Below are 26,234 nucleotides of genomic sequence, written 5' to 3' on the forward strand. Positions count from 1 at the left end.
GTGTGTATTTCAATGTAGTACGTCAAATCGCTGAAAGGATGACGATTTGGCATTGGAATTTCGCACTGTAACAGAGTGAAACGGTCTTCGAGATTATGGTGGAGACGTTCGGCTCACATTGGTAGTGCAAAACTTTGTCTTTATCTGCCCAGGTGATAAGAAAATACAGTGAAATGAGGAAGAGATATGACGAGGTAGAAGGATGTATGCAGAAGAGACAAAGAGCACCGATGACCCCTGTCCGTCACATGACCACTGCTGCAGCAGATGGACTACTGCCACTTCTTTTTTGGGTCTCACAGATGCTTCGACAGAAAGACAACCAACAAAACTAATACGCTGTTCTTTACAGACGTTCAGAACCTGAAAGTTATCTATCTATATTTCAACTAAGGCAGAAGGCAGCTTCGTGATGTCCCTTGAATGCCTCCCAAAGACCCACTGGACACAAAGGGGCAGCTGCTATGCCCCTCATATTTGCGACAAGCTTCATCATATAGACAAGCGTGCATACAAGCACTATATAGCTCGTCCAGGAGCCTATAGGAGCCCTGCGGATATCATTAGGGGCTGTCCACAACAGCCTGGCCCCGCTACTTCACTTCAAGTCCTCTCTGATCCACTTCACAAAGGGACTGGCTTCTATCCCGAACCCACCAGGCATGATGATGGATATACGTTGTGCCGGATTGCGCCAGTCCATCCTACGGGGCACAAAGGGCCCTTTCCTGCTGAAGGGTTCCGAATTTGACGCGGATGCCGAAGGCCCGAAAGCCCTACGGTGCTGGGACGATCAGAGGATAGCCAATATACCAATGACTCGGGAAGCCGTTTGAACAATTACTGCAAGCTGCTTCCTAATTGGAGGCTATTACAACCGGCCAATCTGGAATACTTGCGATTTACCACACGAATCCATTTTCTGATGCAGTTTAACGGTGGTACCTGCTATAATCCTGAAGCACTATAGGACCTGCATGCCTTGCTTGAGAGCAGTGCTCGTTACGAGGCCGTACATACGAATGGCATGCCAATATTGCTTCGGCCATGGCCTAGGCTTAGTCCAGACCTGAAAGGGGCATATGGACCAAGCCTTTCCCTTGATGTGGATTTAGCTGAGACTACTAACTAAAATAGACCCAAGCTTCCAGGCATCTCTAGAAGAAAGGGAAAGCTTGTGCTCCGTTTCTCCGTTCCTCAATTGTATGGCCATTGCCTTCGTCATGCCGCTCTCAATGTGGGCGCTAATGCACTTCCCGTTTGGCTCTGTAACGCCGGAACCTGCAACCTGGACACCTGCATTCCTCCTGCCTCTGGATTTGCCGAGATGAGCTTGACTTAATTGCCCAAACCCCCTGATGATGCCGACTGGCGACGCCGGGTGGGGAATGGCATGCCCCATACCGACGTAATGGGAATTGATCAGCATTTTAACATCGCTATGCACGCTGCTAATATGAACTTCATTTGGAAAATTTGAAGAATTCTGGGACTAGTCTCCGCCGTTCTCCCGTATTCTTGACGCCAGAAAGGGGCACTGAGATTGGTGGTGTTTCAATCCTCCGTGTGCGCTCCCTATGGTGCGAAGATCCCGAACGGTGTGACTCGGCCTCGTTGACTCCTTTGGGTGGAGTGGAGCTCATCTCATCGGCACAATCGGATCGCGGACCATGGGCCCCTGGTTCGTACGTGCAACAGAGTTGATCATAGGTTAAGCCATGTGTTTCTGTCATACAAGGGAAGGAGATGAAAATCTCCCGCGAGAAAATCCGAAGATCAGCAACTGTAAGAATATCAACTGCCGAAAAGGGGCTTGATGTCTCTGAGACGGGTGGCTGAAGCATAATCAGATTTGCTGTGTGCGATGTTATCGGGACGCTCCGCGATAGGCTCGGGCCCACGTTTAAAGCCAAGTTCGATTAAGAAATGCCGCGTCAACCCATTTATTTAGTGCCCTTCTAGCCTTGATGGGCCGTTAGAGATTGATGGCTCCCGGGTGCCACCCATTCACAACCCATGCAGGCAGCATTAGACCAATCCTTCGCGTTATGAGAGCTTCTCTCACGGCGTGTTACCGAAGTTTTGCCTGACCCAGCTAGGTCTAATGCATGCATCGATATTGGATAAGTCGCAATGAAGGAGGCTTGCTTCCAGGGTATATAAGACCCAGCTCATCGCCGGATTTGCAGGTTCCTTTGTTCTTCAGCGCAAGCCAATCATTCATTCCTTCTCTCGTTTTCACTCGTCTTTGTTCTGTAGATCAGAACTGCCCAGTCTTTCATTTACTCTGTTGATCAGATAACTATCCAACTCGCAACCATGCCTTCTGCCAAGCCTTTGTTCTGCCTCGCGACCCTGGCCGGTGCCGCTCTGGCTGCTCCTGCGCCTTCCCGCGCCACCGACTTCAACAAGCGGTCCACCTGCACCTTCACTGATGCTGCCACCGCCTCCGAGAGCAAGACCTCCTGCTCCGACATCGTCCTCAAGGACATCACCGTCCCTGCCGGTGAGACCCTTAACCTGAAGGACCTCAACGATGGCACCACCGTAAGCCTCTCCCGGCCTTAGCGTCAGCCCCGTTCTAACAGCGACTCCAGGTCACCTTTGAGGGAACCACCACCTGGGAGTACGAGGAGTGGGACGGACCCCTCCTCCGTATCTCCGGTAAGGACATCACCGTTACCCAGTCATCCGACGCCGTCCTCAACGGCAACGGTGCTAAGTGGTGGGACGGTGAGGGAACCAACGGCGGCAAGACCAAGCCCAAGTTCTTCTACGCCCACGACCTCGATGACTCCAAGATCTCCGGTCTCTACATCAAGAACACCCCTGTCCAGGCCATCTCCGTTGAGTCGGACAACCTCGTGATCGAGGACGTCACCATCGACAACAGCGACGGTGACTCCGAGGGCGGTCACAACACCGACGGTTTCGACATCAGCGAGAGTACCTACATCACCATCACCGGCGCCACCGTCAAGAACCAGGACGACTGCGTCGCCATCAACTCCGGCGAGAACATCTACTTCTCCGGCGGTACCTGCTCCGGCGGTCACGGTCTGTCCATCGGCTCCGTCGGTGGCCGCGACGACAACACCGTCAAGAACGTCACCTTCATCGACTCGACTGTCTCTGACTCCGAGAACGGTGTTCGCATCAAGACTGTCTACGACGCTACTGGTACCGTCGAGGACATCACCTACTCCAACATCAAGCTCTCCGGCATCTCCGACTACGGTATCGTCATCGAGCAGGACTACGAGAACGGTGACCCTACCGGTACCCCCTCCAACGGTGTTACTATCTCCGATGTTACCCTCGAGGACATCACTGGCTCGGTTGACTCTGACGCTGTTGAGATCTACATCCTTTGCGGTGACGGCAGCTGCTCTGACTGGACCATGTCCGGCATTGACATCACCGGCGGTGAGACCAGCAGCAAGTGCGAGAACGTTCCCTCTGGCGCTTCTTGCGACGAGTAAGGTGTTTGCCTTCCTTTCTCTCAGCTGCAAGAAAGTTTGAAGAGCTGTGGTGCGCTCTGTACATTTCAGATAATTGTCTAATCTTCTTTCATTCGGCCGTCACACAGTCGTGCATTTATAATATAAAAACCATTGGCTGTACAATCTGGAGCAAAAGCATAGCACACATTGTAGAAGTAGTAGTAGATCTTACTTCATTCCCAAAGGCAATCTCTAATAACCTGAACCAAGCAAACTAATACTATCCAAATGTGTATAGAGCAGCTTTGAAGGAAGATATAGCTTTCCGAGCCATACCAGCTTCAACACCATATTCCGATCCAAATCTATAGCTGCAGCCCTGCATATTACGAATATACACCATGCAACTCTCACCTCTTCTGTCCTTGATACTAATCACCAGCAACGATATAATCCCCTCCCACTTTAAAACGAGTACATACGACCACAGGGTGTGGAAAACAGGGCTTCCCGTCCGCTCAGCCGTACTTAAGCCACACGCCGGGAGGTTAGTAGTTGGGTGGGTGACCACCAGCGAATCCCTTCTGTTGTATGTTTTTGATCTTTATTTATTTATTTATTTTTTCATTATTATGTTTTTCTTTTCTCTGAAAGAAGAGGTATCCGGTAGTTGTCCTCTAGGGTAGGTAGCTCTTGGTGCTAGCAGTACAGTGACTATACTCTCGATCACAACATGCATATAATTCCACCCAACTGAGCGACAACACTACGAAAGGAGTAAGGTAAACACTAACTAGCCCATGCACTAGGAAGGGACGTAATGAAATGATAACGATAACGACATCCACCTCCTGATAGTCACTGAAACCGCACTGTAGAATCCCTATGCCGTACCCGCTATGGCTGTTTGTCATGATGATCAGGGTGCATTGGCCCTTTAGAGAAATAGCGACGCCCAGTCGTAATGGAGCGCGGGGGTGTAGACTCCGTCGTCCCCATGCCACTTTCGCTCTGTGTCTTCGTGGCCTTTTCCGAGTATGTTTGCAGCTGGTGGATGATAACAGGTATGGCTTTCTTGATAACAAGCGGAGCATAGGTCCTAACTAGCCTTGCGGTATCTTGGATTCTCTTTTTGACAAAGGTGAAAAAGCCAGATTCCATGAGCAATGTCGGTTTACTTTGAATAAACTCCTCCAACATTGCCTCGGCCAGTAGCGATTGATTTGCCAGTGCAATAGAGTGTTCGCGACTCTCCTCTTCAGCAGAGTGCTCCATGGCAGACTCCTTAGTCACGCTGCTGACAAGGGATAAAGCTATGGGAGCCAGTGTTAGGTAAGATTATCTGGTCGTTGTTCGGATAAAGACCTCTAGGTGGGCTTACTAGATCTCTTGATACTACAGTATTGAATTATCGTCTGGAATTACCTTCAGAGCGACCAGGATCTTCGCTATGAGGACCCGACCATAATGTATCATTTAGTGAGGAGACCTTTGGGCCATGTATAGATAGCATTACGTATAAGAAAGCACTGTACAACAAGGTAGTATTCACCTGAGCTGCCATCTACACCCTCGTGTTCCAATGCCATTTCTAGAATGAATATCAAAACCACAATGGATGTTGGCGGACTAGGTCAGCGAGCAGGTTAAACTACGTAGCTATCGCGGGTGCGCACTGGTGGATTACGTCATTTAATGTTTGAGGATGAGGAGGTACTTGGCTCTAGGCTATTGGATGCAAGGGATGTTGACAGACTGGCCAAAACCTAACGAACTTGGGGGTGGCCAGCAACTTCAACCCGAACATCGAGTGGCCGCCCTTATCAATTGGCGTTTTGGATCAATAGATGTATAGTTGAATATATAAAATCCCTTAACTAAATATCTTTTATTCTTTATCCACGGTAGTATTATTACTATTAAATAGATTTCTAGATAAAAAGCACCCGTCAATGCCACCAAGCATTGACAGAATGTATGAACGGCTATGGATTAATAGAATTTCGTATTCGGCGGGAGTCCCTCAGCCTGGTCCTCTCTCTGTATTCATTTAGTTAGCATACTAAATGATTTCAATGTAGACAGCTACGGAACCCATACCAGAGCTTCCATAAATCCCTTCACAAGCGCAATTTCGTGATCACAGCGGGCCAGCTGTTCAGGTCCAAAGTCGGTGAAGGTCGTTGCAACATCAAAGTCAATCCAGACCAGCCTATCAGGGTTTCCACGGACAAGGAGAAGATTTTTGGGGTAGATGTCTTGATGGTGAACACCCGCCCTGTGTATCTCGTGCATTCCCTCAATGGCCTGGGGATAGAGCGCGTCCGAGTAGTTCACGCAGTTCAAACTCTCTGCATTTGGGAGATATTCTAGCAAGATTGCTCTCGGCATTAGCTTGTCTCCGGTGAAGGATTGTAAAGCGGGATGGAATGCTGCAGGATCCATTTGATCGATGTAGCCGTAGAATTTTGGCACGAAACCGCGTGCACAGACATCATAAGTGAGAAGCTTCTCGTATGCATTTAACTCGCAGCGAAATCGGTTCAAATCACGACCTTTTTCGGTATATCCAGGGTCGCCGTTGTCATGGAAAACCTTCAATGCGTACTTTTGTCCATCCAGGTCTGCCTCGAATATTGCAGACGAATCAGAGCACGTAATCTGCCTGATAATATTGATATTGGAGGGGTCTATGTCTTTCAAGAGAGCGCTGCTTAGGTGTATTGTTGTGCTGTGGGAAGTCATCTTTATATCAAAAATGTCGGAGCAGGTCAGAACAAGCAGATGACGAGGTCTTGGTGATAATAGCGGGATTATGTAAGTTGAGTACATGTGGTTTTGTTAATTTGCTATAGCTGTCTCTTTGGCGATCCCCTGGACAGCTGGAGGAATGGGAATATGGTATCTAGCGATGCTTGCAGCCGAAGGAACCAACTGGACCCTGTAACCCCGCTGCCTGTTTCCCATCTATTAGAAACTATAGTCAACATCAATTTGGAGTTTTCACCTAACTTCCCTTAGTGTCTGCTCTTTGGTGTTCTTCGTGAAACAAACGGTTATATATATGAAGAAGCTACCGCAGAATACACGTGAGAATACAATTGAACTGGCTAGCCAATCCTCCACCACCCTTTCTCCTCAAACAGTCTCCCGACTCTCTTCCAATCTACTACTCCTATCCATAGTCACAACCTGCCCATCATCCACAAAGACTTCATCCCACCCAGCGGTAACTTTGGCCGTCGGTTGCAGAATCTCAGAGTCACCGCTCAACAGCTCCTGGAATTCAGGGTCGTTGACGATAGCCGCCATGGTCTCTGCGTTAGGGACGTACACGGAGATGATCACATCATGATCATCCAGCGTCCAGCCTCTACCAAGCGCCCAAGGGATCTTCTCCGTAATGAGCTTCTTACTACTGGTGGGGGTATGATACTGTTATTCACCCAGGTCAGCTAATAGATCCAAGTGGACTGACGGGCTGCAAAGGGGTCGGGGACTGACTTGTATCACTTTGAGAACACCATGACGAACTTGAATGGGTGCGGCGCGCGGACCAAAGACTTGCGTCATGTATGTCTGTAGTTGGGCTTCTGTGATACCTTCTTTCTTGTAGCGGAATGCCATGAGTCGGAGGGCCTTCTGGCGTTCTTTCTCCATGGTCAATGTGTTTTTTCGTAGGTGATTTGATCTAGAGATTAAGGGTAGTATGTTACCCTTGGAGAGTCTCAAATTGAAAGATAAGGGTAACTGAGAAGCAGATGTAAGCTTATAGTCCGAGGTTTGGGGGCCCTGAGACATGTTATTCCCCGGGTGGGGGCGAGCAAAGGCATTGCGCTTACATGAGAGAGATGAACGGTTTGAATGAACAGAATAATAGATTAACACCTGAGACATTTAGCCGACGTCAATGATACTAACTTGAAGCGAAGTGATACTTACGTTGTTGCTATGGTCGAGACTTAGCGATACTAAGAGGCGGAAGCCGCGCTAGCAACTCGTCACGAACTAGTCATACATGCTAGTTTGGGGGCTGAAAGAAAAAAAAAAAAAAAAAAAAAAAAAAAAAAGAGATTGACAAGTTCCCGTATGACAAGGCTTTGGACAAGAGAGGCTAATGCATGCCCTGAAATCAGAGTTGTCAATCTGATACTACATGTTCCGTCGATACGACACTACGGTTTGTTGTGTTCGAAGATATACCAGGGTCATGTCCCCCACCGGACAGTCTTCAACCCTACCTCTTGCACTCTTAGCAAGTCTTGAATACCCTTTCAATCTAATTCTACTGCACAATGGAATCATCACTTTCCCACAGAGGGAATAAAAACTTGACGGATGTTCTTTCACGGTTTCCGCCCTACCTTCTTAACCCCAACTTCACATGGCACGGAATCGACTTGACCTTAGCAGAAAACCATGTAATCAGAAGCGAGATCCTCTCTATCTTAAAGACGTGCATTGGCGAAGGGCTAAGCTCGCAGGTGAGGTCTATACCGCATACTATCTAGATAGTAGCTCCAGATGCTGCAGCTAAATGCTAACCGATGGTTTGTTTCTACTAGCATCTCGACTGGCCTAAAGGCCTCTGCGGCTACCCACCATTACTGGATGCGCTTGCGACGACATTCAACCGCTACTTCAAGCCATACACGCCGATTGAGTCTGACCACCTGGCAGTCACACCCGGCACATCCGCTGGACTTGACATCCTACTCTACCATTTATGCGATCCGGAGGATGGCGTCCTAGTACCATGTCCGTACTGGAGTATGTGTCCCCCCCCCTGCACCCTCTCACTTTCCCTCCATTCTAATCAACAAAACAAACCAGGTGGCTACGACACCTTCTTCACCGTTCGATCTCAAGTCCAAATCATTGGTGTCGAGGTTCCCGAACTAGAGGATTCATTCCACGACATCGCACTGATCTCTGCTCTCGAAAAGCACTACAAGGAAGCTAAATATCCCATCAAAGCCGTCGTTCTCTCCCATCCACACAATCCCCTTGGCCGCCCATACCCTCCTCACGTCCTAAAGCAATGCATGGCATTCTGCCGAGACCACAACCTCCACCTTATCTCCGACGAGGTATTCGCCCTCAGCACATTCACCAGCCCCGATCTCCAGAACTGGGCTGCATTCAAATCCGTCCTAAGTATCGACCCCTCAACCGTCGGCCTAGACCCCTCTCGCGTGCATGTTCTCTGGAGTATGAGCAAGGATCTAGCGGCTAGTGGGATTCGTCTGGTAAGATCTCTCCTCCAATTTGGCATAGCGCCAGGTTTGTGCTTTTGTTAACGAAGTCGATCCATCAGGGATGCATAGCAACCCGAAACAGTCCCCTCCGACGCACCGTTGGCCTAGCCGGGGCTATCCAAGTGTCAGCCCTCTCCACAATCGGAGCAATAGCCATTCTGACATCTTCCCGTCTCCCGGAAATACTAAAGCAGAACTGCATGGGTCTCACGGTGGCATATTGTACCGTGACAGAAGCGTTTCGTCGTATTGGTATTACATACGTTCCGGGGACCGCGGCAGTGTTCCTGATGGCTCGATTGGCTCCGCGAGCTCAGACGCGGGAGGATGAGCTAGCTGCATGTGGGAAATATCGTCAGGCTGGGGTTGCGGTCGTGCCGGGGTCAGCGTACCATATGCCGGGGAATTATCAGCATGGGTGGATGAGAGTCACGTTTGGGGTGGCGCCGGAGACGTTGGCTGAGGGGATTAGAAGGATTGAAGGGGTGTTTGGGGAGTTGAGGTAAATTTCTTACATCACTGGTTAGTTTGGTGGTCTAGTAGTATGAGGAGGCTGTACTGGTAGAGGAGGGGGTGGTGGTAAAGGGAACTAGAAAGTAAGCACTAGGAGAGTAAGCACTAGGGAGGGCTAAGTGACGGGAACGGTTAAGTGGGGAATACTGCACAGGAGTAAGGTCGCATCGTACAATCATGTTGATTTTGATTCGCTTTGAATATCTATCTAACTAGTATCTACATTATCTATTCAGCCCTCATGAATCAAACAGCGGCCCCATTGCAGGGATCCCTCGGCCCCGAAGCTGAGAAACCAGGGTGTGGGTTAAGCTCCGATTGCTAATGACACAGACCATTTCAGCCTCGAAGCCGCGATAGGCCAAGCAATGGTCAACGACCCACGGGAGCAGGTCCACACGCCGACCTTGCTTGGAAGTGTCGAGTATCATGGCCTCCGGGTCCAACCGATGCACTAAGTCCAACACCCGCGATCCGTACGTCTGCTGCGGCGACCTAGTCTGCCACACCAGACGAATGGCAGGGCGACGACACGCTTCTTCTCCTTCCGCTAGAAATGCGAGACAGGGGCCGATCCCAGAGCCTGTTGCTACGATCACCACGCGCCTGAAGAGTCGCATCACTCGGGTGAACCCATACGGCTGTTCACCCCGGGTCCATAATTCTGTCGGGGGCTCGTTGATTCGTGCCCCCGTCCAGTCTCCTGCCCTGGATACCAGGACCGAACAGCCCTTGGCTGCGCTTGTCTTTGCGATTGCCGCCTCCTCGTCGTCAATATCTATGCAGCGTGGCTCATCCGGGAACGTGGCGAAGCTATGCCAGTCCTGCAGTGGGTGCGTAGCGAGTGAGATGGTTTTCCCCAACCGTGAGTCAGCTCCAGATAGGTGGAGACGGATGGCATGAGTGGAGAGCCGCTCTGCCTGTACGCAGATGCGTCGCAGGCGTGTCCAGGGCTGAATGATGGCGATGAGGGTGGTCAGGACGCACCAGAAGGCGGGGAGGCGGACGAGGCTGGCCGCAGGGGATAGAGAAATAGTAGCAGTACTAGGATTGAGAGAGGAATCTCCCACCACGAGCACCAGAAGACTCAGGAACAGCGCGACGACTAGCCAGGTGAGGAAGCGATGGGCAAACTCGAAGGAATTATGATAGCGGAGTCGGACCGTGGGATAGGCCACTGCTATGATCACAGCTAGCAGGAAGAGGACGAGATAGGCAAGGATCAACGTAATCAGAGTATGATTGGAGAGATGATGGGGGTGGCCCCGGACCCTGATAGCCAGCTGGGTCAGCATGACAACTGCCCCGACATACCATATCAGCGCAGCCACGCCGCAACCGCTATGCACGCCGCCGTAATGGTAAATGTTGGCTGCCACACGACGAAGACATAGGGGTAGCCGGAGTGATAAGGAGCACATTATTTGAAACATCCCATTTACCACGATCGCCTGACGAGCCAAGGCGCTTGCTAAGAAATTCGCTGCCGCAGCATCCACAAACCGTATCGCAGACCAATCTTTGAGAATGAAGTAGATCAAAGCAGCCACATTTCCGAGGAACACAAGGGAAAATATGTATCGGTAGGTACTGGGCCAGAGGAAGAGACGGGTGTCAATGCTCTGACGCGAAGGTGTTCTTGCTTTTTCCACCGGGAGCACAGAGACGTTGATGGGAAGGCTGATGTTCGTTGGCCCCTTTTCTGATTGATCGGGTAGCTGAATCGCCGGAGGAGGAGGTGGTGGTACTGGAGTGGGTACATGCCCTAGGTCCATGCTGTCGTTCCTTATCATGTATGTAACGTTTCTCATGAGGAGGGTATAGATATCAATTAGTTACGAGAGATGAATTGCTCAGCTATATACTCCACTACGAGGCTGGTATGTCCTTCCTTGACTGCTCTATTGCATCCTTCTTGTAAGACTACTGTTTTTGGAGTGCGAGGGAAGAAGATGGAAGTGTTTGGTATGGGGGCCAAACATGTCCCAGGACGAAGTTGTAGAAAACGCAGAATTAGTGCGTTTTTGGTTTCGTTTTAATACTGACTGATATTACGGAGTAGCGATATATCTACGCGATCGATCTCACGGTGTCCGTTTGGCACCTGCTAGGTAGGAGACCCACTTGGCTGTCAGACCGAAGCCTACCAGACTAGCCTGAGTAGTCCTAGAGGAGTCCGTTTGAGGTCCCCGCTTACTGCCCTTCGCTTGCAAATTTCCGACCTTGCCGGATTCAAGGCTCGTCTGAACATGATGGGGGAGTGAACTAACGGGTTTACAAGCGTGTGCCAAAGGGGAGGTTGTATTGGTTAGACTAGCTACACACAAATACACACAGTCATGCATGCACACACACGAAGAAAATTCACAGAATCTTGTCGAGAATTTCGCGTAGTTCGTTTGCCACGAGCTCCGGGTTATCTCGCTGGACAAAGTGGCCGGCCCCTGGTGCCTGCAGAGGACCCTTACTACGAGCAGGCTCAGTAAGCTTAGCCAATCCTTCGTTGAACCGATGCCAGTAAGGATTCATATAGACTTCCGTCAGTCTTGGCGGGGCGCCACCCATTTGTTCAAATTCGGTTTTGAACGCCTCAAACTCATGGCCAACAACCGTTACCCAGGGACCGCCGTCCGGCCCCTGCAACTTGGGTCCATCGCTATCCGGCAATAGTTGCGCCAGGTTCTTTCGGCTGAGCCCCTCGCGACTGCCATTACTGGGGTGAAATACCCGCTGCATATACGCGCGAGCAGCACGGATCGCATCCACCGTCACCCCATCTGGCAGACTGGTTGGGTCGAAGCCAGGTGCATCAGGGTCCGGGTAGATAGAGACAAAGTCGGAGTTTGCCAGCACACTGTCCAGGAAAAGAAGGCCTGCCACTGTGCCGGGATATTCTTGAGCATAGAGCCGCACCAGCGCGCCACCAATGGAGTTGGAGACCAGCACGAGGGACAGACTGCCCGGGTTCAGATTGGAGATTCCCATTTTCTCGGACGCGATTTGAGTAATTAGTTGATGAAGGTCCCGGACCACAGTCAATGTATCATGGCCGTGCATGGGATCCTCGGTGTTGTCGTCGGGATCCCGGTCTGTGGTCTGCCCCTGACCGTAGCGGTCATAGGTCAGCATGGCGGGCAGTCCAGCAGCGGGAGGCTGTGTCTGAAGGCGTGTAATGGCCCCCTCCCAGGAGGTCTGTGGCAGGCCAAGGCCATTGACAAAGACAATCAGCACAGGCTTGGCAGTGCCCACAGCTGGATGGAAGCTATAGCATAGTTTGGCGGAAGGCTTGGTAGACAGTGACAAGAATTGGTAGGGAGACATTTTGGAGAGAATCAAGATGGCTAGAGGTACTCGGTAGTGGAGATGAAAAAGAGAAGGATAGTAGAGCAGTGGTGGTCACTCTGCGTGGGCTTGCAGTGGGATATATAACTTGGGAACACCCCTCAAGAGAGAGTGAACGCAGAAGCAAGAAGGCAGAAACGTAAAACCGTAAGAAACTGTAAGCGTACCCTGATTTACCACGCTAGTACCAGCCCATACGGTGACGCCCGATGCTTATGTTGCACGAAGCCTCAGCCTCGTCTGTCTGTGCGCACGACAGGGTCCAGAGTCTCCACTCAGTCATCCTGCTTGCTATATTCTGTGCAACTAGCAGTAGCGCGTGGGGGCTGAAGGCCATGAGATGGCCCGGTTGGACTCCTCCATAGGAGTTGTTCAGCTCCTATGTGGTGGTATGCAGGTTGGACCTGGATGTCAAGGATCAAAAGGCTTGCCTAATCCACCCTGCCTTGAGCCTCGTATCTCGTTCCCTTCACGCAGCTTAGTCCTAGAATTTTACCTCAATATTGTTCATCATGAATCCACCTGATGTGAACGTTGGCTACAAGCTGCTGGTGGGTACTACTGTTACCTTTGTAAGTGCTTGTGTGGTGGTGATGCTCCGTGCAGTGGCACGGATTCTCTATGCAAGTTTGGGTTGGGACGATTACATGATGCTGTTTGCGGTGGTGAGTTACCAAGCTTCTCTACAACACCTGTTCACAACTCATTATTGATATAAACATAGGCTCAAGCATTAGTAGCCACGATATGTGATTTTCTTGCTGTTAATAATGGACTTGGACGTCACATGGTCTATTTGACCAAGAAGCAGATACCCCCCCTGCTGTTCTGGGACTATCTCGGGCAGGTGTTCTGTGTAAACGCCTTGACTTTTGCGAAAATCTCCATCTGTCTCTCTTATCTCCGTATCTTGAGAGGCTCACATCAACGCACTCTGCGCGTCCTTTGTACAGTCACGGCAGTGTTGGTATTTGCTGTAAACACAGTGGTTATTATATCCTTCTATGCTCGCTGCAACCCCACACATAAGTCTTGGGACCCATACCTGCCAGGCACCTGCTGGCCGGCAGCCACCGAGACGGGCTTGGTGATCTTGCAAGGATGTGAGTGAGCTCTTCAGCCTGCTATGAATCAACAATTGACATTAGGCAGCATTTTCGGCGCTGACGGACTACTTCCTGTCGGCCGTTCCCATATTCCTCTTTAAGGACCTACAGATCAGTCGGAAGAACAAAATCGTTCTTTGTGGACTCATGAGCTTGGGTGCTGTGTATGTCTTCCGTGATTGATTCCTCAATGCTTGGAATCCTCGTCGCTAACATCATTTTGGTTCTACAGCACAGGTATCTTTGCGACAATCCGTACGGTCGAGTCCGGGGAAAGTTTGACAGGATCATCAGCTTCGGACTCAACATACACTACCATCATGGGTCTGACCTGGGCTGGAATGGAGCGCAACATCGCCATGATGATTGCCAGCGTCCCTCCGTTGCGCCCACTGGCAGAGCCTGTCGTCCGGCTTACCAGTCAGACCTTCTCTAACCTGATGTCGTCCCGTCGCACCCAGAACAGCTATGAACTGGGCTCACAAGCAACAATACAGAGCCCCGGTCTCGGGGCCTCCTCGAAGCATTATGCCTCTGCTAAGCAGGCGGCATTTGCCAAGGATGACCGCAGTACGAGCCTCGAACATATCCTCCCACCTCAGGCAAACGCTACCTCGGTTGTTTAATGGCTCATTTCTGACTGAAAGTGGATTATAAAAATTCTAGCATAAGCACTATCTAATTCAATCGTAATCTGGAGTCGCTTTAGGCCGATTCGCCCCGTCAGATATGGGGAAAATCGCGCATACCATATGTGTAATCAGTCTGATAGCTATCATTACGTAGTACTCACCAGAAATAAAGCGTAACATACAGTCAGATTGGCCCCACAAGTGGAACAATACATGCTGTGTTAATTATCTGTATTACCCGATGCAAGGCCTGGCAGCCTTGAGTAAGACATCACTGCCACGGGCGAGTTTAATCACAATCATGCATGCATGCAACCCTCGGCTAGAGCTGTCAGCGCAGGACAAAGCATGGCTCAACCCAAAGTTGGCCCCCACCCGGAGGGACTATCAAATTAGGGTAATACTAGTTCTGCTACTGGCTTCCTACCACTGTATCTTGTCGGAGAAGCTAATCGTATTCAGCCTGCCCCCCTCTTCCCATCACGAAAGACGAGCTTTTTCATCCTGCCTCGAGTAATCATCTCGTCTCATCAGAATCCAGCCTCTGCCGATCTAACCGGTGCAGCTCTGGGCATAGACGGGGTTGACACCGAGTCAGCCGGACTGGGAATAGTATTCTCGCAGAGAGAAATGATATAAATACGTCCCCATATCTTCTTATACTTCTCTCATTCAATGTAATAGTACAAAAGACAATCCCTTTCTTTCCTTCAATTATCCAATCCGTTTCATTCTCAGTCCCAATGGATGCCCTTCCTCCTGCTCTTCAGGCTCCAGTTGACTGTGGTCGACGCCTGCTGCCTGCTGTGCTAGATGAAGTTGCCATCAGTGATCCCGAGCGAGTCTTTGTCTCCGTCCCACGCAATCCAGAGAACGTGTCGGCTGGCTTCCAAGATATCACTTATGCCACCTTTGCCCAGGCCGTCAATAAGTGTGCTTGGTGGCTACGGGACCGGGTGGGCATGCCCACCGATCCTCAAACCATTCTCTACATTGGTCCTCTGGACATCAGATACATTCTCATCATCATAGCCGCCGCTAAGGCTGGTCACACGGTAAGCACATACTAATCCCCCCATGGTACGGCTCACAACTCATTCCCAATCCCAGGCTTTCTTCAGTTCTCACCGTAATAGCCTGGATGCCCATCTGTCTCTGGTAGAACGCAGTGGCTGCTCGGTTGCTCTGCGGCCAAAGCAGGCGCCAGCCGTCCTCGATCAAATCCTGAAGGCTCGATCCATGAAGGAGGTCGATATGCCTGAGCTGGATTTCTGGTTCACAGACCTGGACCAGGTCAATCCTCTTCCCTTTACCCTAACCTGGGAAGAGGCTCGCTACAAAACCTTCTGCATCCTACACACCTCCGGCTCGACCGGTATCCCCAAGCCCGTCTTCGTTCCCTATGGTAGTCTGGCCAGCAATGACGCCCATCAACTCATTCCCTTTCTCGGAGGGAAGCCCACCCTGATGAACTACCTGAAGGGGAAACGATTCTTCCTAGCCCTGCCAGTCTTCCACGCCGCTTGCTTGACATTCGTCCTAGCATTCAACATATTCTCCGGCGTGACTGTCGTCCTCCCGCCCCCAGGACCACTCACCTCCGACGTCGCCAACGAAGTCATCACTTCCGCCAACCTCGACGGTGCCCTACTGGCACCATCACTGATCGTAGACCTATACAACAACCCCACCCATCGTCAAAACCTCATCAAGCACCTCAGCCTCCTCTCCTATGTCGGTGGCTCCCTCCCCAAAGCCGTCGGAGACGCCCTCTCAACCCAAGTCAAATGCATGTCCATCATGGGCACATGCGAGACCCTCCTCTTCCCCCTCGAGATGAACGACGACCCAGCAGACTGGGAATACGTAACCGTGAGCCCCTTCTTCGGACACGAATTCCAATCCAACCGTGACGGTCTATCGGAGCTCGTCCTCCGCCGCCAACCCAACCACGAGCTCTTCCAGGGCGCTTTCTACACCTTCCCAGACAAGCAAGAGTACCGCTTCGGCGATCTATTCGCACAACACCCCAACCGCCCAGAGTCCTGGGTATTCCGCGCGCGAACAGACGATATCATCGCTTTCACCACCGCCGAAAAGCTCAACCCCATCACAATGGAGAGTGTGATTGTAGCCAGCCCCAAGGTGAAATCCGCCGTTATCGGCGGTCAAGGCCAATTCCAGGCCTCGGTGTTGATCGAGCCATATGACTATCCGACCTCACCCGAGGAAGAGGAACAATACATCCAAGAGATATGGCCGTATATCACCAAGGCGAATCGCGGATGTCCCGCTCACGGCCGCATCATGAAAGGCTTCGTCATGCTCACTTCCCCGGATAAGCCGCTTCCGCGCGCCGGTAAGGATACCGTTCAGCGTCATGCGGTGTTTAAGCTCTACGCTGCGGAATGGCAGGCTTTGTATGATAGGATGCGTCCGCATGTCGCTGCCCCTGTCCCTACTTCTTCTTCTTCTACTACTTCTTCATCATCTCCCTCGCTCTCACCATCTACCCCTCCCCTCCGTCCCGACTCCCCCACCACCACAAATAAATCCGCATCAGCATCAGCATCAGCCCTAACCACCGAAATCGAAGAAATCCTCCACCAACTCCTGCCCAAAGCCGTCGAAACAGCCGTCGAGAAAGCAATGCAGGGCGTTCTCAGTCGTCTTCTGACAGGTCTCACTACTGGTTCTGCTACTACTGCGCCTGCGCCTGCTCTTTCCCCTCCTACATCCCCCAAAGCAGACTCCGCCAATATCCACATCCCCAAACCCGACCTAAAAACCTTCATCCACACCCACCTCGCAGAAACATTAGATCAGCAACAAGCCTGGACCGACGACTCGGATTTATTCCAGTTTGGGCTCGATTCGCTGAAGGTTATGGAGCTCATTGCGGAGGTGAATAGGTTTCGGAAACAGTGGGATCCGAATGCTGCCCCCGTGGATCAGAAGGTGGTGTATGCGAACCCGTCGGTGAATCGGATGGTTGGGGTTATGGGTGTGTAGATTTATTTCCTTTCTTTTCTTGGGGGATGGGTTGTTGGGTGGGGTGTATCATGATCGTGCTGGGTTTGTAAATTGTTGTGGTATCTCTGTTGGAATTTATCAAGTACTTTGGCTGTGAGATCTGTGTCTCATTCACTTAATTTCATTTCATTTTATGCCATGCCCCTTCGGGTTTGATAGGTCTATAGTCTACTATGAGGTTCTGGAATATTGATACTTTTTTACACAAGATTTTCTTGTTATATAGTATGTATGCTGTTCAGGATGTGCATTGGGGATATCTAGGAAGTAGTAGGTAAATAAGTGGTTGTTGCGGATGAACTCATCAAGGAGTGTGTCATAACGGTGCTATAACCTATACCCAGAAGGATCATGGTAAGAAAGAAGAAGAGGATGATGATGTTGTGGAAGACAACCATACAATATTAGTCTAAAGAAATAAAATGAATGGTCTTTATGCCACAAGGTTCATGGTAGAGGACGAGAGAGTCAATACTTCAGTCTGTAGGTTTGTGGGATTTGGGGTTACTCTATTTACGAGGGAGGAGTACTAGGTTTCGAAGGATGAGTATTGAGATTGGCTAATTTAAAGATTGATTATACTCAAGACCTGGTCATTGTGAGTCCGTTGCGTCCCATGAATATACTGTCTACAATTATACAAGTATCTTCGTAAGCCGTTAAATTAGCCTATACAACAAAGAAAAGCAGACGCAAACCCGGTCACTAGACACATAGATAAGAGTATATGAAGAAAAGAAACAGACACCAAAGGTTATATCTACTATATGAAACTTTCAGCTGTACGGAGAAGGGAAAGATAAGCCAAGTCCTGTCGTGATGAATGTACCCGGGACGACAGATACAGGATATAAACAACTCCAAGCAGATCGGAAGCAAAAGAAAAGATTGTTCAGGAAACTATAGACAAATCAAGCGGGACTCGCTTAGAACTGGTCAATGCAACCCCAGTACTGCTCAACGTCGTACTCGCCGGGGTCCTTCCACAGGTCGTTGGCGTAGGAGAAGAAGACGGACAGCTCTCCAACGGACTCGCGGATGCCCTTGATGGCGGTGGCCTGCTCGGAGGTACCGGGGACGGCAGCACCGTTGGCGTTACCCTTGCTCGGCCAGCCAGTCTCGAGGTTGATGACATCCATGTCGGTACAGATCTTCTTCAGGAGGGCGACCTCGGTGGAGGCGAAGGTACCGGCCTCGGCGGCGGTGGTCTCGGAGTTGAAGAAGGGGTGGATGTTGGCACCGAGGACGTCAACGACAGAGCACAGGGTGCTGCTGCCGTACTCCTGCCAGATGTCGACAGGCTCAGTGGTGGTGATCTGGCCAGTGTAGCCGGCAGCCTCGAAGCTGGACTTGCAGGAGGAGATGAAGGTGGCGAGCTCGCTGGCGGTGGTGTAACCGTCGGAGATGGCCTCGTTACCGACAACGATGAGGGTAACCATGGACCACTGACCCCACTCGGTGATGGCAGTGACCTGGTCCTGAGCACCCGAGGTGCCGGTGCTGGAGATGTAGACACCGAGGATCAGCTTGAGGCCGTACTTGCTGGCAGCGGAACCAACGTATTCGAGGGTGCTGCAGTCGGTGGAGTAGAGACGGATGTGGGTGAAGCCCTTGTTGGCGATGGTCTCAATGTCCGACTCGACGGTGGCCTTGGACTTGCAACCACCGGAGTTGCTGTAGGGAGTGTAGGTCATTCCCATGCTGTTGCCGCTGGCGCTGACGCCAGAGCTGGCGGCGGCGCTGGAGCTGGCGACAGTGCTGGACTGGACGGAGGAAGTGACAGCGGCAGCGGTGGTGGTGGCAGGAGCCGGGGTGGTCACCACAACAGCGCTAGTGGTAGCGGCAGCAGGGGTGCTGGTGGGCTCGTTGGCGTTGGCGAAGGGGCAAGTGTAGGTGTAGTCAGTAACGGTGGCGGTCACAGTGATAGCGCTGTGGGTGTAGGTGCCGGGGGTGACCGTGGAGACGGTGGGGTAGGTCACGACGGTGTTGGAGGGAACGTAGGTGGTGGTGGGAGCAATGGTGTAGGTACCAGCCTCGGGGCAGACGTAGGTGGTGGTCTGGATGATGCTGGTGACGGTGGAGCCAGAGGGAGAGACGGTGGCGTAGGGGCAGGTGACGGTGGTCGAGGTCTCGACGATAGTGGTAACACCACCGTAGGTCTGGGTACCGCTAGCCAGGGAGGTAGTGGTGCCGGCGACAACGGAGGTGGTGTCGGAGACGGTCACGGTAGCCGCGGGGATAGTGTAGACACCAGTGGTGGAGAAGGTGGTGGTCTCCGGGGTGGGGACAACAGCCTGGCTGGAGGTGGTAGCAGCAGCGACAGGGGTGGAGGAAGAGACCTGGCCGACATTGCCGCCAGCAGCACCGGTGGCAGCGACACCCTCGGGGGTGGAGGAAGTGCCAGAAGCAGCACCGGCAGCACCACCGGTGGCACCACCAGCAGGGGTAGACTCGCTGGGAGAGGCGTTGCCAGCAGCACCGCCAGTAGCACCAGCACCCTCGGCAGTGGTAGCAGCCTCAGCAGGGGCAGTCGACTCGCCGGGGGTAGCGACAACGGTGACGGTGGTGTAGCTGGTGGAGTGGAGGGTGGTGACGACGTCGGAAGTCACAGTGGTAGGGACCGCAGCGGGCACGACTGTGATGGTCAGTATATTGTCCACATCGCAAGTCGCATCAACTGGAATGTTGGAATGCGGGGGATAAGGATTGACTCACGGGTAGGGGTTCCCCAGACGGTGATGACCTCGGTGGTGCAGCCGCAAGACTCCTCGGGCTCAGCCTGAACGGCACGACGCTGGTGGAAAGAGTCGTGACCGTGACGACGCATGTGAGCGCCGCCATCAGCCAGAGCGGTACCGGCGAGGGCAGCCGCAGTGGCAAGGAAAGCACCCTTCATATTGACGGTAAGGGTGAAATCAATGAGGGGGGTTCGGGAACAAATTCAATCGCAATGAATGCCCGCTAAAAGAGTGAAGCGGTGGTCAAGTTTGCAGAGTGAGAAGAGAACGCGGGAGAGGGAGGGAGGGAGGGAGAAAAGGGCACGCCGGCCTCTTTTTGATATCTTTCTCTGGGAGGGAGAAAGAGACAAACGATCTGCAAAACAAACCCGAGAGGGAAAACAAAAAAAGAGGGGAGGGAGAGAGGGAAAAAGAAGAAGAAGAAGAAGGAAAGGGAAAAGAGGCAAGTCTGGCCCAGCAGGGAAAAAGCCCCCAAGCAAACAAAAGGGGGCGGGAGTGGATGGATGGTGGATGGTGGATGGATGCCAGGCACCCACTGGCCGCTATTGGACTGGATGTCCGCACGGCTCGGATAGCCTGGTGGAGTCGAGTCTAGTATTAGTTTGCACGTCGTCCATTCCCTTCTTGGGGGTTTCAGAATATCTTTTGTTCCATTCTCTCAATGCGGTGACGGTGACCGTTAGCTGCAATCCTGACATTCAGGGTCTGGCTACTATTTTTTGGGTCGATGAGTGGAAGAGGAGTCAAACGACGTGTCTACTGTCTACTGAGTTGTTCGACACAGAAACTGACCCCGGACATGGATGATTTGGATTAAGATTTTCCGATGGTGGAAGGAAAACTCTATTGCCATACGGGGGGCCTCCTACGTAGGCACCCCTCTATCACATCTGTCTCCTGATGACAGGGAACAATCCATCGTTGAGACGTGTAGTTATTCTGTATTCCTGTATGTATAGCATAAGGAATTTAGTTAGTGTACAACAATATTCAAAGCAGTCACAACCATCTAGCAAAGTGGCAACCACACAACATCCAAATGAAATGAGATTCAGCAACAGAGGCTGCTTTGTGCAGCTGCAAGGAACACTGGAAAAGTCAGGGATCCACACCGCCTGCAGGAGGTGTTGTGGCTTTGCCAGATCGGGTACAGTGGCTGCCTCCACTGTCTGACTTTGTGGGAGATCATTGGATAAGGGCGAGCACCTTAATTTCCGGGGACCCACCGCAACCCGGATTAGCGACCAAAGGGCAACACAGCCAGAAATGAGCAAAAGTCGGGCGCAATAATGGATGGCCCAGAGACCGACCCATGGTTAGACTCAGCCTCTGCACGGTTAATAGGAGAGCGTTATTTCAGGTACGGGGTCTGAAAGGCTGGATGAAACAAGCAGAGACGCAGAGAGGCAAATGCAGTGCAGCCAGCAGTTAGAAGGCTGAAGGCTGAAGCAGAAAGAGGCGAATTCATAAGAATAGAAACAGCCCCGGGTAACTTTTCTGTCTGTCTGACAGCCACCGTTCGGCTACTATCCGGTTACTATCCGGTTACCATTCCATTGCCATTGCCATTGCTATTGCCCCTGGAAATTACTGTCGGCTTACTGAGATCTATCCATAGTAATAATAATATGATCAGAATATCCAACATTACTGTACTGAGTTTATCACCCGGCGCAAGGTTCACTCCCTCCGCATCATCTCCTAGTCAATAATTGTTCAATAAATCCATGGATTCACTTAGCTAACTATCTATCTTTTACTCGCTGATCCATCTGGAATCACCTTGACTTTCACTTTCACCGTCCTAGCAACCCACGCCGATCAGATCAATTCATTTCATTCAAGTGTTCCTAGTAAGTGTTTCTCTGTGGAGATGTCTCTCTCACTGGCACTCCAGCAATGCCGAGAACCGAAACGAGGCCTGGCCTTCTTGGCTTCACCTCGACACTCACAGCAACTCTCTGTCTTAAATTTCCCACACGAGTCAGGGTCTGTCAGTGGCGGCCAAAATACACCAACCCCTCGTGCTCACGCCTCAAACCCCTGACCACTCTGCCCATCACTTCGACTTACCCCAGATCAGATCAGATCAGATCCAGGATCCCTCGACTACATACGTACTACATAAGTACGATACGACCAGCCAAACTATTGACTATTGAAACAACTCATGAAGAAATAAAATTATAAAAAACACACACCGAACTACTCATAAATACCCATTAACCCTACAAAATAGAAATTGATCATCGTCCGCCCGGTCTCGACCGGTCAGTGCAGAGTCTCCTCCACTGCGGACCGATTTGCCCCTGACCAGGCTTGGCTTGAGCCTATCTGAGAGGGAGAAAGCGAAGTCGTTGAGTACGCTGATTTGGGAAGGCCTGAGCTGAATTTTAGAGAATGTGTGTTGTCTTGGATGAATTTGGGCTAATTTTCAATAGTCGCGTTGGGGTGTGAGACATGATGGTGTAGTAGCTATTTGACCCCTGAATTTGGGGGTGAGACCCTGATACTATTACTACGAGGGTATATAGCTGGGGCGATGACTCGTATTATTGTAGTGCTGACTGACGGGTTCTGGAAGATTCGGATATTGCCGATGCTCGCTTATGATTAGAGGATGATGTATTGAGTGAGTGGTTGTGTAGCTACGAGATACCCTAAGTAGAGGATGGAGGTGTAGTGGGTGTTGAGTTGGGCTGACCGATCCGAGGAATGTGTCAGACACCCACACATAACTAACCTCACATTCTTACTGTAAGTTTGTAAGAGTCAAATTGACATAACTGACAGGACAATTATAATTCCTCAGCAATAATGTCAATGGTATCCCCTACATGAGTCCTCCGTACCCTGTACCTCAACTCATGGTTGAGAAACCACATGGCTGAAGCCGACCGACCGGTCGCAAGTTACACAGTCCCATCCATCACACAGCTCCCTCCTCAGAATAAAACCCAACCAACACAATCCCTTACAAAAGAGAGAACCGCAAGCCTTTATATCCCTAAATCCTTGATATTTACCCCTCAACAACCAATCCTACCTACTTACTGACGTAGTCCCCAAAATCAACCACATCGTACCACCCACAACACTGCACTGCACTGCACTGCGCTGCGCCACATCTCACCACACCCATCGGAGTACATCATACAACACTAAGTATACACCGGGATCATGCCACCCACCCCAACCACTACACAACCCAACCACAACCACATTTGCATCCTTCGGAGAAAGAATTCTACTAATTGAGCATATCTAATTGGTCATCCATATCTATGGTATACCATCGCTCGGATCATCCGAGTCCCATGCACTCTACACGTGATGCCTTCTACCCCGGATACAACCACCCCGACGAGAAGGTGAAAGAGGTGAGGTGATTCGGATGGAGAGATGCCTGACTTGCTGTAGGGGAGTATGGTGCGATGTAATTTTGTTTCTTTGTTGGGTGGTAGTTGGGATCCGATTGATGCCGTATACTGCTGCTGCCACTGCTGTAGGGCTTGGAATGTGGTGATGGGTGTGTAGGTATATATAGTAGATAGAAGCAGACGATACTATTCAATTGAATCACAAACAATACACACACAAGTCTTAATAAGGAATCATCGAAACCAAAAGATCACTACACATCTTCAACTTCCAAACAAGCATATACCTACTCGAAAATGAAATCATCACCTACTACATCCTCTGCCCGCCTCCAAAATGACTTTGGAGCTGATCTATGGGTGAAGAATCGTCCTAAGCATGTGCGTATACTATCCATCCCCATCATATATCCCTCTTACACATACCCATACTAATAATGATTGTATAGCACCCCACAGCAGGCCGCGGCCTCTTCGCCGGCCTCCAAGATACCAAGAACTACAATGTGGAATCAGGCTGGGCGAAGAGAAGTAATGCGGAAAGTCAGGGGTTTCTGGGGGGTTTGTTGAGTCGGTATGCTTCCCTCACCTTTAGGTTATTTTGTTGTTGATTTGTGAGTGTGCTTGCTAATGGATTGTTGTGTTGGGGGTAGGTTTATTGGGGGGTCTTATAAGCCTCCTACTGAGTAGGGTATGGATTGAGGTATGGGTTATGGTTATGATGGATTGGATTGGATTGTGTTTGGTGTTTGGGTTTGAATAGCGTTAGATTGATTATACTATTTCTCCGAATTAAAGTGTGTTATGATATACATGGAATACTATGCATGTGCACTACTAACATGTATCTGATGAAGTAGTTCAACAAACTCTTACAGTAAACTAGATACATACTAATACTGCCCATTCCAATACTACTATAAACATAAAACAAAGTCAAAAAGCAGCACATATCAATTAACCACCACCGTAACATCCCACCCCTACATATCAAAGCACAACTCCAGTACAGCCACCCCTACCTCTCCCCAAGAACCATCATAACTATACTATACTACAACTACATCCTCACCTACATCGCAGACTTAAGCAAAGCCCCCCCATCACTCCCCACCCACACCCCAGTAACAAACCCATCCTTCATACACCAAACATACGCCTCCGCCACATCCTCCGGCCTGCCCACCCTCCCCAACACCGTCCCCCTCCTAAACATCTCCTTAACCACCTCCCTCTCCTCCACCCCAATCGTATCAAATATCTCCGTCTCTACCGCCCCCGGCGCCACCACATTCGCCCTTATCGGCGCCAACTCCACCGCCAACCCCCTCACCAACCCACCCAGGGCACTCCCCGCCATCGCACCCAACGTCGTCCCCGGTACAGGCTTCGACGCCAATACCCCGGAGGTAAACGTCATCGACGAGGTATGTTCATCCACCATGTATGCCTTCGCATATTTACCCAGCATGAGGGGCGCCAGGACGCGGAGCGTCTCGCTTTGCGTGTAGAGTTGGGGAGTGAGGGCTGTGGTGGTGGGGGAGATGGGGATGCGGGAGGGGCGGGTGCCGGAGGTGTAGATTATATGATTTAACAGTATTCTCCCATTTTCCTCTTTGAGGGGTGTGGTTGTGGTTGTGTTGGGGAATATGGAAGGCGATGTAGCGTAGTCCAGTAAGGAAGTGATGGTAGTTTCTAGGGTAGCTTGATCATTCAGATCATATGCCTTTCCGGTAATGCGGGAGGTGAATGATGGGTCCGGGTAGAGTTGTTGAAGACGGGATATAGCCGACTGGACTTTTTCTGACGTGGAGCTGGATAGGATGATGCTGGCGCCGTGTTCGAGGGCCGCGCGGGCGACGGCGAAGCCGATGCCGGAGGTGCCGCCGATGAGGAGGACGCGGGTGTTGGTGAGTTTGTTGATGGAGATGAAGGTCATTGTTGGGTTTGGGGTGGACATGTTGATGAATGTAGGGGTGTATGATACTAGAGTTCTTTTTCACTTGGTTAGTTGGTTGGCGGGAGTGCAGGATAGCAGGGATATGCTCTGCTTATATAGTAATGATAATATTATATAGTAAGGATGCTGGAAGAGAGGTATGAGTATATGTGTGGTATAATAATATCATCCATGGTTCTGGTTATGTCCGCTAAGTCCGATATGGGGTTAAGGTTGGGTTCGGGCGGAGATAAGGCTGTCGGAGATTATTGCTGCATTATTAATGTGTATGATGGTGTGCTTGCTATTCAGCTTGCTGGGGGAGGGTGTATGGTCTGACAGGTCCACGTGGATGATACATGGGTATGCTGGTGCGATGGTGTGCTAGTTGTTGCTTAGGGTGAAGAATACTATCAACATATAGTTCTGTCTTCGAAGACAGCTACTACATGATAACTAGTGCAGCGTGGAGGACTCACTACTTACTCTATACTGGTAGTAGCCTTGAGTCGGATTGGACATCCAGACCGATTTGTTATCATCAGCCCTAAGGCAGCATCCCCTCAGTACGAGGAAGGGATTGGAGGGGAGCATGGAAGTAGTCGGATATTTCATGTATGCAGTTGTAAATGTTAAGTGGCTGATATGATGGTCCTATATTTAGCTGTAACATCTCTTACTGGTCAGTTGATAGTCATTTGTAGCATGGTACTTAGTGACAAGCATACTCATAGCCTTGATTGGGATTATATGGATGGTGAAATACGTGGACACTGCCTGGAAATATCTTTGATGATAATAGTTCAGGTGAGGATTAAGGCTACTGTTGATAGTGTTTAATTGCTCTGCA

The 26,234-nt window shown here is 50.7% G+C and overlaps 12 protein-coding genes and 1 non-coding gene across 13 annotated transcripts; 6 read left to right on the forward strand and 7 right to left on the reverse strand.

The window, feature by feature from the left end:
• Window positions 1-2,319: 2,319 nt before the first annotated feature.
• AtWU_09859 (glycoside hydrolase family 28 protein) lies at window positions 2,320-3,482 on the forward strand (the record flags this gene model as incomplete). Its single annotated transcript, XM_035504965.1, has 2 exons — window positions 2,320-2,547; window positions 2,598-3,482. The coding sequence occupies 2 exons, from the start codon at window positions 2,320-2,322 to the stop codon at window positions 3,480-3,482; spliced, it is 1,113 nt and encodes a 370-aa protein (XP_035360858.1).
• A 441-nt stretch (window positions 3,483-3,923) lies between these two features.
• On the forward strand, window positions 3,924-4,039 carry AtWU_r53. Its single transcript, XR_004775236.1, has one exon. It is a non-coding gene; the product is annotated as an 8S ribosomal RNA (ribosomal RNA).
• Window positions 4,040-4,340: 301 nt separating this feature from the next.
• AtWU_09860 (uncharacterized protein) lies at window positions 4,341-4,718 on the reverse strand (the record flags this gene model as incomplete). Its single annotated transcript, XM_035504966.1, has 1 exon — window positions 4,341-4,718. The coding sequence occupies one exon, from the start codon at window positions 4,716-4,718 to the stop codon at window positions 4,341-4,343; it is 378 nt and encodes a 125-aa protein (XP_035360859.1).
• Window positions 4,719-5,435: 717 nt separating this feature from the next.
• AtWU_09861 (serine/threonine protein kinase) lies at window positions 5,436-6,188 on the reverse strand (the record flags this gene model as incomplete). The annotated part of the gene is made up of 2 exons (XM_035504967.1): window positions 5,436-5,483; window positions 5,544-6,188. 2 exons carry the CDS (start codon window positions 6,186-6,188, stop codon window positions 5,436-5,438), a joined length of 693 nt encoding a protein of 230 aa, XP_035360860.1.
• Window positions 6,189-6,581: 393 nt separating this feature from the next.
• AtWU_09862 (EthD domain-containing protein) lies at window positions 6,582-7,103 on the reverse strand (the record flags this gene model as incomplete). Its single annotated transcript, XM_035504968.1, has 2 exons — window positions 6,582-6,878; window positions 6,948-7,103. The coding sequence occupies 2 exons, from the start codon at window positions 7,101-7,103 to the stop codon at window positions 6,582-6,584; spliced, it is 453 nt and encodes a 150-aa protein (XP_035360861.1).
• A 635-nt stretch (window positions 7,104-7,738) lies between these two features.
• On the forward strand, window positions 7,739-9,207 carry gliI (aminotransferase gliI; the record flags this gene model as incomplete). The annotated part of the gene is made up of 4 exons (XM_035504969.1): window positions 7,739-7,927; window positions 8,009-8,213; window positions 8,277-8,692; window positions 8,761-9,207. The coding sequence occupies 4 exons, from the start codon at window positions 7,739-7,741 to the stop codon at window positions 9,205-9,207; spliced, it is 1,257 nt and encodes a 418-aa protein (XP_035360862.1).
• Window positions 9,208-9,453: 246 nt separating this feature from the next.
• Window positions 9,454-11,025, reverse strand: AtWU_09864 (integral membrane protein TmpA; the record flags this gene model as incomplete). The annotated part of the gene is made up of 1 exon (XM_035504970.1): window positions 9,454-11,025. One exon carries the CDS (start codon window positions 11,023-11,025, stop codon window positions 9,454-9,456), a length of 1,572 nt encoding a protein of 523 aa, XP_035360863.1.
• Window positions 11,026-11,578: 553 nt separating this feature from the next.
• Window positions 11,579-12,535, reverse strand: AtWU_09865 (alpha/beta hydrolase; the record flags this gene model as incomplete). Its single annotated transcript, XM_035504971.1, has 1 exon — window positions 11,579-12,535. The coding sequence occupies one exon, from the start codon at window positions 12,533-12,535 to the stop codon at window positions 11,579-11,581; it is 957 nt and encodes a 318-aa protein (XP_035360864.1).
• A 533-nt stretch (window positions 12,536-13,068) lies between these two features.
• AtWU_09866 (putative aminotransferase GliI-like) lies at window positions 13,069-14,288 on the forward strand (the record flags this gene model as incomplete). Its single annotated transcript, XM_035504972.1, has 4 exons — window positions 13,069-13,221; window positions 13,281-13,659; window positions 13,709-13,826; window positions 13,895-14,288. The coding sequence occupies 4 exons, from the start codon at window positions 13,069-13,071 to the stop codon at window positions 14,286-14,288; spliced, it is 1,044 nt and encodes a 347-aa protein (XP_035360865.1).
• A 749-nt stretch (window positions 14,289-15,037) lies between these two features.
• Window positions 15,038-17,306, forward strand: AtWU_09867 (thioester reductase domain-containing protein; the record flags this gene model as incomplete). Its single annotated transcript, XM_035504973.1, has 2 exons — window positions 15,038-15,349; window positions 15,405-17,306. 2 exons carry the CDS (start codon window positions 15,038-15,040, stop codon window positions 17,304-17,306), a joined length of 2,214 nt encoding a protein of 737 aa, XP_035360866.1.
• Window positions 17,307-18,253: 947 nt separating this feature from the next.
• btgE (putative cell wall glucanase (Scw11)) lies at window positions 18,254-20,223 on the reverse strand (the record flags this gene model as incomplete). Its single annotated transcript, XM_035504974.1, has 2 exons — window positions 18,254-19,962; window positions 20,043-20,223. The coding sequence occupies 2 exons, from the start codon at window positions 20,221-20,223 to the stop codon at window positions 18,254-18,256; spliced, it is 1,890 nt and encodes a 629-aa protein (XP_035360867.1).
• A 3,519-nt stretch (window positions 20,224-23,742) lies between these two features.
• On the forward strand, window positions 23,743-24,135 carry AtWU_09869 (uncharacterized protein; the record flags this gene model as incomplete). Its single annotated transcript, XM_035504975.1, has 3 exons — window positions 23,743-23,826; window positions 23,895-24,019; window positions 24,099-24,135. 3 exons carry the CDS (start codon window positions 23,743-23,745, stop codon window positions 24,133-24,135), a joined length of 246 nt encoding a protein of 81 aa, XP_035360868.1.
• Window positions 24,136-24,517: 382 nt separating this feature from the next.
• On the reverse strand, window positions 24,518-25,405 carry AtWU_09870 (oxidoreductase, short chain dehydrogenase/reductase family; the record flags this gene model as incomplete). Its single annotated transcript, XM_035504976.1, has 1 exon — window positions 24,518-25,405. The coding sequence occupies one exon, from the start codon at window positions 25,403-25,405 to the stop codon at window positions 24,518-24,520; it is 888 nt and encodes a 295-aa protein (XP_035360869.1).
• Window positions 25,406-26,234: the final 829 nt, after the last annotated feature.

The sequence above is a fragment of the Aspergillus tubingensis genome (assembly GCF_013340325.1).
Source record: "Aspergillus tubingensis WU-2223L DNA, scaffold_11, whole genome shotgun sequence".
NCBI lineage: Eukaryota > Fungi > Ascomycota > Eurotiomycetes > Eurotiales > Aspergillaceae > Aspergillus > Aspergillus tubingensis.